The sequence below is a fragment of the Anguilla rostrata genome, chromosome 13 (assembly GCF_018555375.3).
Source record: "Anguilla rostrata isolate EN2019 chromosome 13, ASM1855537v3, whole genome shotgun sequence".
In the NCBI taxonomy this organism is placed as follows: domain Eukaryota; kingdom Metazoa; phylum Chordata; class Actinopteri; order Anguilliformes; family Anguillidae; genus Anguilla; species Anguilla rostrata.
The window spans coordinates 10,329,867-10,344,042 of record NC_057945.1 but is presented as its reverse complement, the minus strand read 5'-3'; the positions used below and the strand labels follow the sequence as shown (position 1 = coordinate 10,344,042).

The following is a 14,176-nucleotide window of genomic DNA, read 5'->3' as shown; positions in this document are numbered from 1 at the left end:
CATTGTTAATATTTACACCCTTAATGGAAAGTATTTTATTCATAAACAAAAGTTTGCCAAGTCTGCACCTAAATTCCATTTATTTGTAATTGAAATAAAATGTCTCTTAATATAATTGAAATTGGTTAAGAATAAGAAAAATGAATTGTTCTTAAAGAATCATAACATCTTTGGAGAATACCCCTAAAAACGTATATTATTATTTATATGTCTTTTTGTATTATTTTGTTTATTTTATCTGGATTTACTTTAATTACTTTTCTTTGTTATACTGTAGTAATCTTACTATATGTACTTAAATGTAATTACTTGTTCTTCAACACTCATGATGTAGTGATGTGCATTACATTTCTCTCTGTGATATATGGCATCATCCTTAATTCTCCGATTCCTTTACAAATTTCGATATTGCCTAACATTTAGCCTATTTAGGTCTAAAATTATATTTAAAAATGTATTTTCCCATATTGATATCTGTTCGCACGCTGTATGACTCCGGCATGCGTCTTTGCTATGGTAACCGGATCCTGTCTTCCAGCGACTGCTCAGTTTGACCCCAGTCAGGAAGCCATGAAAAAGTTAGGCATAAATATGCCAACACTTGTCAGTCAGTTTATAAAACAAAATAATGTATTATGTGCATGCATTCCTCTGTAGTTCACACCAAAAGAACTGTGCAGCTCACCATGAAAAATCTGGTTAAAAGACAAGGCCAAAAATGCAAAATAAAAATATTTAGACCAATGGTATAAAGTTTGTGGCAGATCAAAGACAAGATACAGTGCCATGGAAAAGTATTTGCCCCCTTCCTGATTTGACTGTCTGACATTAAAAACAAAAGTGAGAGCCTCAAATATGGGAGGTCCTAACTCCACCTCAGCACTTCTGGCTCTCTCACTTGGTCAAAGCTGAACGCATTGATATCTCTGCTGGAGACTGAATATGGTTTTGTCATAAACCGTCATTCACTTTAAGGTTTACACTCCAGTTCCAACAAATAAACTTAAAGTTTTTTGGGGTTTAGGTTGTTCTGACATGCCTGGAATCTTCTGAGACTTAATATACAAGGAATGTGTGGTTATGAATATACGTTTTTTTTTTTGTTGAAAAAAATGCCGAAATACATTTTCACAATAGTTTATTAATACAGTGAAGTATGGGATGGATTTAATGGTGGTGCCGCTAAGAGAGCTATGCATCCAAGTGGACGGCTAAGCTTACGGATGATAGATATGTTACAGGCATATTGCTGAATGCCATGTTCAAGTAAATCCATAAAATCACCTAGCAGGCTATGTTGTATAGAATCATTTTATGAACGTTTATGAACGACAATGTGGCTCCCAATAGAAGATGATAGTACGGGTTTTCAAACTTTTTCAACCAAGTTTTCAGTTTGCCTCACAGATTAAGTGCTATGGTATACACACTGGTATTCTTTGAATTTCTGTGCCCACTAACAATCTTTTTTATTCTTTTCACATAAAATATAAATTTATATACAACTGCAAAGGAACTGTTACATGGAGTGTGGATGACCTAGAGGTGTATAGATTAAATATGTATACATGATTATTCTCTATGCTTGACTTGAAACACTCAAGACTGTAACACTGCTCATGAAGGTTAATGTGCACAACTTCATACCACATAGCGTGACCATTTATTGCTGAAAGTTTACAGCTTATTTCCTAAATGCTTGGGGGAGGGCTTCACCCAATGAATTCAGATATGCCATTTAAAAAAAAGGGACAAAATTGGTCAAATGATGTACAACCAGGGCTACTTGGTGTCTGAAAGATCATTGATATTTTTATGGGTCTTTCATTCTGACATATTCACCAATCATTGCCTGTCAGATAAAAAATAAGCAAAACATAACCAGCTCATACAAATGTATTTGAAAAATGAAGTAAAAGGTTGTGCGTGATTGTTGTTTGATTACAGGAAAAACATCTGGGAAAATGTCCTCCTAGGAAAGGCATTCCATGCTGGATAGGTACACTCAATGCTCTGTGTTTCTCAGATGGCTATCCTGTCAGGTCTTCAGTGCTGGGTCCATTTTATGCTCTTCAGATCGATTCCCTCCTGCACCATCTCCCACAGCGGACTGGAGGAAAGAAAAGCTTCTGTAAATAACATCACTTAGGGCAGCAAGAGGTTTCCGAATACATTCGCAGTCACAGAGCACAGAAACAAAACTCAATAAACACCATAAACAGTGTACATTTGTAAAATGTAGGACAATGACTGGAAACAGGATTGCGACAAGCGCAAACAAAGAAAACGGGTTTCTGTCCAAAGCCAGTTATTATCGTTAAAGACATGGTCATCCTGCCAATGCACTAGGCAGGTTGTTGTAGTGACCTGCCAATGCACTAGGCAGGTTGCTGTGGTGATATGGCCTAAATTACCTCATTTCTCTCAGACGCTTGACATGCTGGATGCATTTATTGGCTGTGTAGTCCACTTCTGCCTCTGTGGTGAATCGGCCAATGCCAAATCTGAACCCAAAAAAACAAGGAAGGACAAAATAAACCATTTTAGGTCTGGTGACGGCGCTATAAAGTGTTCTACTGCTGAGCTTCCGGAAAGACATTGCTCGCACGTGTATGGCACTATCCCTGGATTCCTATGAAAGGCAGAAGGCCGACAGCTGGATTGTGGAAGGCAGCCTCTGAGGTAGTTGCTAACCTGATGGAAGAGTGAGCCAAGTCCTCATCTGCTCCAATGGCCCGCAGCACGTAGGAGGGCTCCAGAGAGGCTGAGGTACAGGCACTGCAGGGAGAAAAAGGAAGCGTCAGCGCATAGGTCTTTGGTGCATAAGTTGGTACAGCTGCTGAGAATTATGGCTGCCCACTTGCGCTGAATCCAAATGCTTTGTAAACCCTACTTCTCAGATGCTCTACTCCTCACTGGCAGCGAGTTCACAGTTCTTGGCTATGATGCTTGCAGCTTAAATTTGGCTCATTTGTAAAGAAAAAGATGAAAATTACACTGCAATAAGATTATGTAAGAAGGTGCGGAACGTGTTTGAAACTACGCAAAGTTAAAAATGCCACTGTTTGTATATACACTATATGACCAAAACTATCTGGACACCCCTTGGTCTGGGGCTGTTTTTCATGGTTTGGGCTAGGCCCCTTAGTTCCACTTAAGGAAAATACAGCATGAAAGACAATTCTGTGCTACGCCAGCAGTTGGGGAAGGCCCTTTCCTCTTTCACCATGACAGTGCACCCGGGCACGCTGCGAGGTCCACACAATCTAATCTAATCTAAACATGCACAAGCCAACACACACACACACACAGACATACAGACATACAGAGATAGGAGCTCCAATAAGGTAACACAGGAAGTGAAGGTGACACAGACCTGCCAGATGAGAGGGCAACATCCTTGAGAGCCATCAGCAGACTCTCTCCTTCCACGTAGGCGAAGGACAGATTGATACATCCTGTAGAGCACATTAAGAGCGCGTTAGCTTCCTTCATTACCACCGATGAGACTGCCTGCCTGCGGTGGAGCTAAAATCTCTAACGTCCCTAACGCTAAAAGACAACAGAGCAGGGCAGTGGCGGCATAGCGGCACATTAGCGCACGGCGAGCAGGCTGCGCACCTGGGTATCTCTGCTCCAGGTCTCCATTCATCACCACATTGGGAATCTCCGCCATGACCTTCTCAATGAACCGGTTCGCCAGCATAGATATCCAGTGGTGATCATACTGGAGACAGAACAAAATGCAAAACTGTTTGCTCAATAGTTCCTATAAGGTATGCTACAACTCGATTTAAAATATGTAGTATTTGTCTTGTTTCATGGGATTTAAGGAATTCTATTACAAATGAAGCACATTGACTGCCAGTTGAACCAGTTATGTGCGTTATACCAGAGCCAGACAGACGATCTACTTTGAGCTCTCTTTTTAAAAACTCATCTTTTGGGGCCGCCAGCTGGCTGATGCTGTTATAAGGCCCTGTTCAAAGGCATGGGTGGGCCCCGCAGTCTGGTTTCAAATCTACACCATGATGACCGGGCCATAGCTCCACAAGGAGATGCAAAAAAAGGGCACTAACGTCATTTCGTTTGGCCGGGACGGCAGTGATCGCTTTTACATGCACATCTTATTCCAGATAATGGCTCAGATAACATTCGATTTACGCCGTTTACATTACTTGCAACCAGGGAAGAAATAACTCAATCTTATTCCTGTATACATGGTTAGCTAAATATTGTTTACATCCTTCAGTTAGTGCTAAAGGACAACGTCTCAGTGATTCTTCCACGTGCATAAAGTGTTAACATTTGCTGGGTGTATCCTAAACTAGCTGGCTGACTACAACTCCCATGACACCATGCCAATGTTCACATTCTTAATCATGTTAATAAGGGCTTAACCAGGTTTTACCTTTCGGAATGAGGCACTTACACAAGCTTTACCGCAACTGGAATGCTCAAGTTTTGCCTAATAAATTCAGAATGATGATGTGCAGGTAAATGTAGTCGGTGTCTCATGATGCGCTAAAAAGCAATTTTTGGTTTAATTATATGACCCTCTTACCCTGAATTATTTCCTGTGCTTGCTACACTTGCTTGCGTTAGAAGTGCTGTAAAATCTATCTGCATTATTATAGTCAGGTCTCCCATTATGTGATGTGTAAAACAGGACTGTGCCTCACACAGCAGGATGTGCGTCAGTGATGCGTGGGTCAGGTGTGGGTCAGGTGTTCGGTCAGGTGTGCGGTACCTGCATCTCCTGCTGGGCGATCTCGCAGGCGGCCCCCAGCCCCACGGCCAGCGGAGTGGGCACCGTGCCCGAGCGCAGCCCCCTCTCCTGCCCGCCCCCGCTCTGCAGGGGCTCCAGCCGAACCCTGGGCCGCCGGCGCACGTACAGAGCTCCCACACCTGGGATCACGCACACACACACACACGCACACACACACACACACGCACACAGGCACACAGGCACAGGCACACGCACACGCACACACGCACACACGCACACACGCACACACGCACACAGGCACACAGGCACACAGGCACACAGGCACACGCACGCACGCACGCGCACACACGCGCACACACACACACACACACACACACACACACACACACACACACACACACACACACACACACACACACACACACACACACACACACGAACACAGGCACACACACACACACAGAGTAAACTTCCATACGCATACACTAACCACACATCCCTACGCAGGGCACTTACTCACTTGTAGCAGTGGGCTGATGTCTAAAAATAGGGCTTATACGTTCAGCAGGTGAAATATTCCAACTTAAATATTCCATCTCCCATACCTGGGACCCACCCACTCACACCAGTCTAATTTTAGGTTAAAGGTAAACACAACAGGATTCACGAGTCATAGCTACAGTATGGGTATCGGCCCTTCCATGCTTTATGAGACCCAGTTCTCTCCTCAGACTCACCTTTCGGGCCGTAAATCTTGTGGCCGCTGATGGACATCAGGTCCACCTTCCAGTCCATGACGTTGATGGGAACCTTCCCGACGGCCTGAGCGGCGTCCGTGTGGAAGAACACGTTCCGCGATCGGCAGATCTGCCCTGGAAGGGAACGCGGAGACGGAGAGGATTCGATCATCGGAACGCCGAGAATGGCTTACACCGGGCTCAGCCAGACCGGCAGCATCACACGCTTAAACTCGCCGTCTATACACAGCTGCCAGCGGACTGCTGCTGGCCCAAACAAAGCGATATCTCACCCGAAGGGGGCGCCAGAGCTCAACTTTCACGTTGCTGCTGCCTGCCACGAGGGCCAGTCAATCAGATGAAGTAACACCATTTTCTTATTTTCTTTTTTTCAATGGCAGGAAGTGCAAGAAAGTCATAATAGGAAGTGTTTGATAAGAAACACCTGTGGCCATGTTGAGAAGAGTATTGCGAATTCTATATGTGCTATATCACGATTATCTCACCCAAAGATGTGTGCACGCAGCCTGCTGATATCTATCGTCAGTTAAAAACACAGCCACTGTTTGAGCAGATTTATCAGTGGGATAAGCACTTCTGCTTATCTTAATGAGTTTGCATGTGTGTACTGGTTCCCTGGAACATACCTATTTGTTGCACTGGCTGCGTAACTCCAATCTCATTGTTCACCGTCATCACCGACACTAAACTTGTATCTGGCCGGATTGTTGCTTCCAGTTGCTTTAAAAAATGAATAAATAAATAACAGATGGTGTAAAAAAATCCCATGGAAGAAACATGCTCATCAAAAACCCATCCTTAAAGCAAAAAATAAAAGCCACTTAAGATCATTTAAATGCTATGCCTACCATAAACCTACCTACTACATATTCAGTCATAACGTTTTCAAGCCATTTTACCAAAGGCTAGTTAGGATTTTCCTCTGAGGCTTTACCATTAAGACACTTACAAGCTTTGGCCACTAAGTGGGGCAGATGAGCCTTTACCGTACCATATAATTAAATTAACTACCACTAGATAGCAGGTAGTGGCAACATCCAATAATTTTTTCCCCAGTGTGATTAATTAAACTTCCACCTTATTTGGCAACACGTTTTAAATTCCGCGAACAGGGAAAATGAGAATCGTACCTTCAGATCAATCAGGCCGTTGGTCTGCACGGGGAGGTACGTCACATCGAACCCTTCCGACTCCAGGACACGGCAGGAGTCCAGCACGCACTTGTGCTCCGTCTGGCTGGTGATGATGTGCCTCTTCTTCGCTTTATAAAACCGAGCGACGCCCTGGACACAACGCATTGCCAACAACACAACCTTAATTCTCACTGCACAAACAGGCTGAACAAAAATACACAGAAAGTTCAAAAACGCCTAAAATATGAAAATGTTCCCGGCCTACAGTGATCACCCTCTGTATGAAAGAGCACCAGAGTACTGTCTCCAACTTAATCCTAATTTCAGTTTAAGACAGAGGAGAGGACATGCACCTTGATTGCAGTGTTGTTGGACTCTGTAGCGCCGCTGGTGAACACAATCTCCCTGGAGTCGGCACCAATCAGGTCTGCCACTTGCTGCAAGGAGAAGTTAAACATTTCCCCTTTTAACATTTGTATTTAAATTCATATTTAATCTGTGCTGTATAAATGTGTTATATAAATACAAGTGTTTATGCGACACAGACTCATTTGACTAGCATACCTTTCTGGCTTTCTCCATTGCACTTTCACTCTCCCAGCCATAAGCATGTGTTCTGGAATGGGGGTTTCCATAATAGTTCACTTGATATGGAAGCATGGCATCCAAAACTCTTGGGTCCTGTGGTATAAGAGGAAAACAATCACTGCCTGTTCAGTGCCCGGCTGACAGCAACTATTCGGGAGAGCAAACAATACGGACACAGATTATTGATAAACACTAAATAGGCAGGTGTTAGACAGCGCAACTATGCAACTGAATGGCTGAAACAAGATAACACTTACCTAAAGTTCCAGCATAAGTAAACAATTACAAGTTAATTGCCTGAGTGACAAACAAATGCATACGAGCATTTGAAAACTGTCCAAGTAGTAGTAGATTAAAGAGGAAAAGGAAAGAGAAACACTAAAAAATATAGCCTGAAATATAAAAAATGCAGCAGTACTATCAGGAAATGTATTTTGTACCCTCAAATACTGACATAACTTGACAAAAATACTGCAACTACATTATTCCTTTATAAATATATATAGATTTATTATTTTATACCTAGATTTATTCATTATACTAGATTTATTCCTTTTGTGCCATCTCGTGATATAACTTACAAAACATTGGCTCTTCAATGTGTTCTAGTAAATGAACTTCACCTAGAAACAAACATTTACTTTGAATTACACTTCACGCAAACATTTTTTTTAATAGTCATTCACGTTTCTCACGGTAGAGGTTAGGAAACCTACCATCGGTGTGGTCGCCTGGAAGTCCATGTACAACGGCCGTAGTTCATCTTTCTCCAACTCTCTGCTTTTAATCAGTTCTGTAAACACAAAAAAAATACAACTAGACCTCAGCTGTACAAACGTACAACATCACCAGTTTCATAAGCTTGCATACAGAGACGTTCGCTGGATAAGATTGTCCAGGCCTGCACTCAACTTAAAGGAGTACCATGGTGGTTGAACGTGACACTTCCCAGTTGTCTTCAGGCAACAACAAAACAAATGTGCATAATTTTTTTATTCTTCAGTCATTTCAATGTACTTTAAAACGTATTTTTCTAAGCCTAAATTTCCCACTATAAAAATTCACCCGAACCGTCTGGGCGTGGTAATGAGAACTGTCAGTTAGCTATGATTGACAGACCGTGCCCCGTTACTATAGCTTCCCCCATGATACGCTCTCTTTGGGAGACTGAATTTTCACAAGCTAGCTAGCTTAGTAGTATATCAAGTATCGATAGATAGCTAAGGTAAGGACGTTGACTTATATCCAATTATAATTTTTGCTATCTAGCTAGCCAAGTTAAGATAAAAGCACAACTATAACGTCCTCATAAAAGCAAACTAGCAAGCTAACGTTATCGATAACATTGCCTTATGAAAGCAAACCTCCTAGCTAGCTAACGTTAGCTAGCTAGCTAAATGAATATAACCAGAAATAATCTAAAGGCACTCTAATTTAAGTGAACCTAACGTTAGTCAAATATTTGCATTGTCTGAACAGCAGGACGGTGTGTCCTGTCAGATTTCTTTACGGGGCGTGGAAATGGGAGTGGTTACTGTATTCGTGACGTAGAAAAATGACAACTTTCTCAACCGGTTGAAAATAGGACGATGAATTTAAAACGCATATTTCTCCAAAAATACAGAACGGACATATTTAATACTTTGCTTACTGTGTTTCTTCAATGCCTCTTGTGCAAATAGCACATAAAACCGAGAAAGTGTGAAAATCACCATGGTACTCCTTTAATGTTTTGGTGGGGTGCAAATGGACCAAGCAAATTAAAGATTCGGTCCATCAACAAGTGTGTCCATCAATGCTCCAACTTTAGGACCATTTTTTCCCTGAAAATTGATGTCTGCTAACTAGAAAAACAATTAATGAGCACATGCGCTAAATGGAATGCAACTGTGTGCTCCTAAATTTTTAAAATTGAGAGCACATACTCCTTGGAGAAAATGTTAGCGCAGAGCCTTGTCCATCTACGAGCTATAGTCTATAGCTATATGCTCAAATTAGCTGAATGCAAACATTCTAATTAGCTATCCAGCTTTGGTTTACAGTCCATGACGTAGTAGCCATAAAGGACCATGTGCCTCCCCATAGATTTCACGGCACCAAAATAAACAGGAATCCCTCTGATATACACACAAAGATAGCCAATTCACGAGTTCTGACTCCATCTAGCAATTTAAGGCTATCTAACATAAGGCATACATTCTACTTCGTAGTAACTTCATATTACTTTTACGCTAAAATGAATACCTTTGCTACTTTAATTTCAGATCAAGGACAAACTACATGTCCGTTTGGCTAAATTACAGCTGCGTCACATTACAAAATGAAAATAAGTCTCAAATCTTAACTTACCCCTGTCACGATGAACGGCGTTGACAGCACTTTCTGCATATTTAAATCTAAGACTAGGAAATCCACCGATGGATCCCAAAATGTTCTTTATAACACCGACGTTAGTCTTGCTGAGCATTGCTACTTGCTAGGTTACTGACACGGTGGTCAAGACTGTAAAAATGAAATCCCCTATGAAGACAATTAAGACAACAAGTTAAAATGTAAATATAGAATTGACAGAACGACTTTCCAATGGCAGCTGGCAATAAATACTAATTACAAATGTGGTGCTAATTCCACCAAAGCTAACTAGCTAGTTGGTCAGCTAGCTAACTAGCCACCGGCAACTTTTCCAAAAACCAGCTTTATATTCTGAAACAGTCAAATTCAGCGTCTTGATGTAGATCTCCTTCTTTTCCAAATTGTCTGAAGAGATCGAGTGGGTGAATACAAAACACTCCAACCACGCAGTACTCCAACTTCGCTTTGTAACGCTTACACAAGACAGGTTTAGTAAACGATCACAGAGCATAACAGGAAGTTTCCATCCAACTCACATCTCCTACCCGGATGTTCTTGCCGCGACAACGAAATTTTGCGGAACTGTGTAATGCTAGCAAGATGTTATTGAACTGGATGATAACTGTCATTCTTATGGAAGCGGTTATACGAGAAATGATGTCCATGTGTATTTTCTAGATTATGTGTTTTATCTTCTGAACTGTTGGACTCTTGGAAACGGTGTATTCACAATTATATTGATAAAATGACTACGAGCATAACAAATAGCCTATCTGAAATGAGGGCGGGGGGCTGGCGTAGTATTCATCGTAGTAGCAGAACACTCTTCTCGGCTGTGCTGTTTGGCATGCCATAGAAATGCATTTTTAGCTACCCAGCAGACAGTCGAATAGAGATTCCCTTATCTGCAGCAGCGGCATTTGCAAATAAGTGCATAAAAAATGTTTTTTAAGAAAAGTTTTTAAAAAACCGCGACCATTTTCTGCGTTTTAAGATTAAGTCTCTGTCTGAGCGACGTGCTAGCTGAAGACTCATCAGAAGCTGTAGGTCCTGTGGGAGTTGGATGCTCTGTCAGATCTCTACCAACCTCCCAGGGGTTTCATCCTCAGTGCCCACCGCTAACAATCGGGCAGAAAAACTATGTTCCTTCTGGATGTGATGGAGGTTATTTGATTAAAATGGAACAGAAATACACTACTGACTGTGGAGTTAATCCCTGTCCTTTACATTTTTTGTTGCAATAATAGAGACATACCAGTGTATACGTTGGAAAAGATGTATTTGTGTGGGCGTGTGTGTATGTGTGTGTAGCAATATTGCTGAGCGATACAGGAGGTGATCTGGTTAAAATGTAACTACCGACAGTTTTCTCAAGCAGTGCTTCCTTATAATTTGTGTCTGGTCAGCACTCGCCGAATGAGAAATAATGGAGAGGAATATGTAGCTGCTTGAGATTTTTGCGGATATTAATAAGGAACGTAAGTATGAATTATTGTTCAATAGGTCTGAGAAGACTATAATTGTGATTTCGTTGAACTTCGGACTTACTCTAAACGAATGTGCTGTATGGCTTTGAAAAGTTGTGAGCCTACGTATAGGCAATGTGTAGGCTACTTGTATGTCCGCGCAATTACTTTTTGGCAGATAAGGAAAATATTCGTGTTCGTCCAAAATTTCTGAAGGTATCAAATATTACATCTCAATTTTACCATATTAATAGCTTTATTTAAGTGTGACATACACCATTATTAATTCGACCGCTTACTTAGGCAAGGCTCTACCGTTCGGAAACGGCTGGGCTGTAAATATTTAACACCATCATAAAATCTGTAAATATGCAACTTCTCTCGAAGAGCTATTCCGAATGAAGAGGAAAACTTGTCTTCAGACCCTCCTAAGCATAAAGCATCGTTCATGGGGAATTTTTATAACAACCTACAAAATCAGAATCCAAGTTACTTTGCTATGCAATTGAATTTTACTGCAGATGTAAGTTGCACTTCAGTTCAGGTCAAGTACATTCATTTCGAGGCTAACATTCAGGGTAATTTTAGAGGCCAACCAGAATCAAAGACGTGCAGTTACCTTTGCACATTGCGTAATGTTGCGCCTATAGAAGGGCACCCTGGTCAGTTATGATAGCGACTTGCTATGTGATCTTTGTGAGGGGTATAGCGTACCACAGTGAAACTGAGCCCACTGTAAATGATTGCTTAATGATGGCAACAAAGCGCACATAGCTACAATACTCTACCTGTCAAATTAAAGAAGCTGCACAGGTTGTAATTTAAATGTAAAAAAATAAGAGTGTCTCTACTATTGCATCAAGGCTGGTTACTTTTTCTGTACTTGACTTATATTCATATATTGTGTTCACCCAGGTAACCTTAGTACCTGTGTTCTGATGCATCATATTATCTATTAACATATGATTTGTGGCTTCACAGGCCAGGAGTTGTATTGCTCCATTTTTCAGCACACCTAGGAAGATGCAGATTTTGCGTAATATCCAGTATTGTGGACTGCAACGGGCCATACGCCAATGGAGATCCGCACGCGATATTCGCTTAGCAAAGCTTGTTACCAGCAATGGCAGACTGTGCCACAGTACTGTTCCAACAGTGAGCATGGCAGCGGTCAGTCCAACGATGGCTGGACTGCTCAGCTCAAGTCGGATGTACAGAGCAAACACCCAGACTGACCAGATGTCTCCTTCGCAAATCAACCACATACTAAACGCCAACGAATATAGCTTAAGCTTTAATGGGTACGATGGAAGAAACGTTAGCTCGGTTCTAAGGTTCGACAGCAACCTCTTAGCATCCAACTCCCCCAGCGAGGACCGCCGAAGCGTGGCCACGTGCCTCCAGAGCCGAGGCATGTTATTCGGCGTGTTTGACGGGCACGCGGGTCACGCCTGCGCACAGGCGGTCAGCGAGCGGCTGTTCTACTACATCGCCGTGTCCCTGCTCCCGTTAAAGGTACTGGTGGACATCGAGGAGGCAGTGGAGAACGACCGTCCTGTTTTCCCCATGCTACAATGGCACAAGCACCCGAATGACTACGTCAGCACCGATGCCGGAAAGCTGTACTTCAACAGCCTTCGCACTTACTGGCAGGAGCTCATCGACCTCGAGGAGGACGAGCACATGGACATCGAGTTTGCCCTGGTGAACGCCTTCAAGAGGCTTGACAATGACATTTCTCTGGAGGCGCAGGTGGACTTCGGGGACCCCTACTCCCACTTCACTCCACTCAGGGTCGCCCTGTCGGGCTGCACCGCCTGCGTGGTCCACGTGGATGGGTCCGACCTGCACGTCGCCAACCTGGGGGACAGCAGGGCTGTCCTGGGGGTGCAGGGGGAGGACGGCAGCTGGTCGGCGCTCACCATCACCAACGACCACAACGCGCAGAATGCAGACGAGCTGCAGCGCGTGTGGTCCGAGCACCCGGCGTCGGAGAGGAAGAACGTGGTGAAGCACGACCGCCTGCTGGGCCTGCTCCTACCCTTCAGGGCCTTCGGCGACATCCGCTTCAAATGGAGCAGCGAGCTCCTGAGCCATGTGTGCGAGGCCCGGTCCGAGATGCTGCCGACCAACGAACACGCCAAAATGCTCCCGCCCAACTACCGCACGCCCCCGTACCTCATCGCCGAGCCCGAGGTCACCCACCACAAGCTCCGGCCGCAGGACAAGTTCCTGGTCCTGGCCACGGACGGCCTGTGGGAGCAGATGCACAGGCAGGCCGTCGTGGAGGTCATAGGTGATCACCTGACGGGCATGCACTGGCAGAAGCCCCTGACCGGGCTCTCTTTCACCCTGGGCCAGATGCAGCGGCTGCTTCTGGAGAGGAAGGCGCGGGCCCTCAGGGCCCTCGAGGACGAGAACTCGGCCACGCACCTGATCCGGCACGCCCTGGGAAGCGACGGCTTCGGCAGCGTGGAGCACCGCCGCCTCTCCAAGACGCTCAGCTTCCCGCCGGAGCTGGCGAGAATGTACAGGGACGACATCACAATTATAGTCATTCATCTCAACAGCAGTGTCATCGAGGCAAATCACAAGGCCAGCGTTACGGAGGGTGCTTGAATGATTTCAGAACGATTTAAGACTAACATGCTCTCAATGTGCTGAGAACTCTAGATTTTTTTTTTTTTGGGAGAAAATCTTTTAATGATGCATGATTGTAATTTAGGTTTGATTATGTATTTATGTGCTGCAATTGTCCGTCTTCACATTCATTTTTAAACAGAAAGATTAAAACATACGTGCTCCAGATTCAAACATAATCCAGATGTCAGAATGCTTCCTTCCACACCAGTTCAGCTAGATGGATCAGACTCAAAGTTGCTTGAAACCTACTTCATATAACCACTCTGAGTTCAGGTTGGCAACGAAGTGAATGCACTCTTGATTACTCTGAAAATTCACCTGGTTCTAAGTATTTACCTATCACTGAACAGGCACTAGAAAGGTGTCCTGGGACTGGGGCATGAAACTGACCACAGAAAGTACACAGCAGGGGAGGCCATAAAATAGACAGCACTACTGAAGTAAATAGTAGTGAGGTCATTGTGAAGTTTCACTCTACCAGAAATGGACAAGGCTAAAATATGCCCC

The 14,176-nt window shown here is 43.5% G+C and overlaps 2 protein-coding genes across 2 annotated transcripts; one reads left to right on the top strand and one right to left on the bottom strand.

The window, feature by feature from the left end:
- Positions 1-1,121: 1,121 nt before the first annotated feature.
- Positions 1,122-10,070, bottom strand: nfs1 (NFS1 cysteine desulfurase). Its single transcript, XM_064305723.1, has 13 exons — positions 9,558-10,070; positions 7,925-8,001; positions 7,185-7,301; positions 6,974-7,057; positions 6,618-6,770; positions 6,114-6,207; positions 5,467-5,601; positions 4,751-4,908; positions 3,622-3,727; positions 3,377-3,458; positions 2,695-2,778; positions 2,415-2,504; positions 1,122-2,110 (listed from the first exon to the last, which is right to left on the bottom strand). Exons 1-13 carry the CDS (start codon positions 9,673-9,675, stop codon positions 2,047-2,049), a joined length of 1,362 nt encoding a protein of 453 aa, XP_064161793.1. The 5' UTR covers positions 9,676-10,070; the 3' UTR covers positions 1,122-2,046.
- Positions 10,071-10,117: 47 nt separating this feature from the next.
- Positions 10,118-13,845, top strand: si:ch211-15p9.2 (uncharacterized protein LOC562650 homolog). Its single transcript, XM_064305722.1, has 2 exons — positions 10,118-11,038; positions 12,008-13,845. Exon 2 carries the CDS (start codon positions 12,050-12,052, stop codon positions 13,643-13,645), a length of 1,596 nt encoding a protein of 531 aa, XP_064161792.1. The 5' UTR covers positions 10,118-11,038; positions 12,008-12,049; the 3' UTR covers positions 13,646-13,845.
- The last annotated feature ends 331 nt before the right edge of the window (positions 13,846-14,176 follow it).

Coding starts and splice junctions, on each gene's coding strand:
- nfs1 (XM_064305723.1), bottom strand. CDS start 9,675: ATGCTCAGCAAGACTAACGTCGGTGTTATAAAGAACATTTTGGGATCC. Junction 3,728..4,750: donor TCGCCCAGCAGGAGATGCAG/GTACCGCACACC, acceptor TTCTGTCTCCAG/TATGATCACCACTGGATATC. Junction 2,505..2,694: donor TTGGCTCACTCTTCCATCAG/GTTAGCAACTAC, acceptor TTTTGGGTTCAG/ATTTGGCATTGGCCGATTCA.
- si:ch211-15p9.2 (XM_064305722.1), top strand. CDS start 12,050: ATGCAGATTTTGCGTAATATCCAGTATTGTGGACTGCAACGGGCCATA.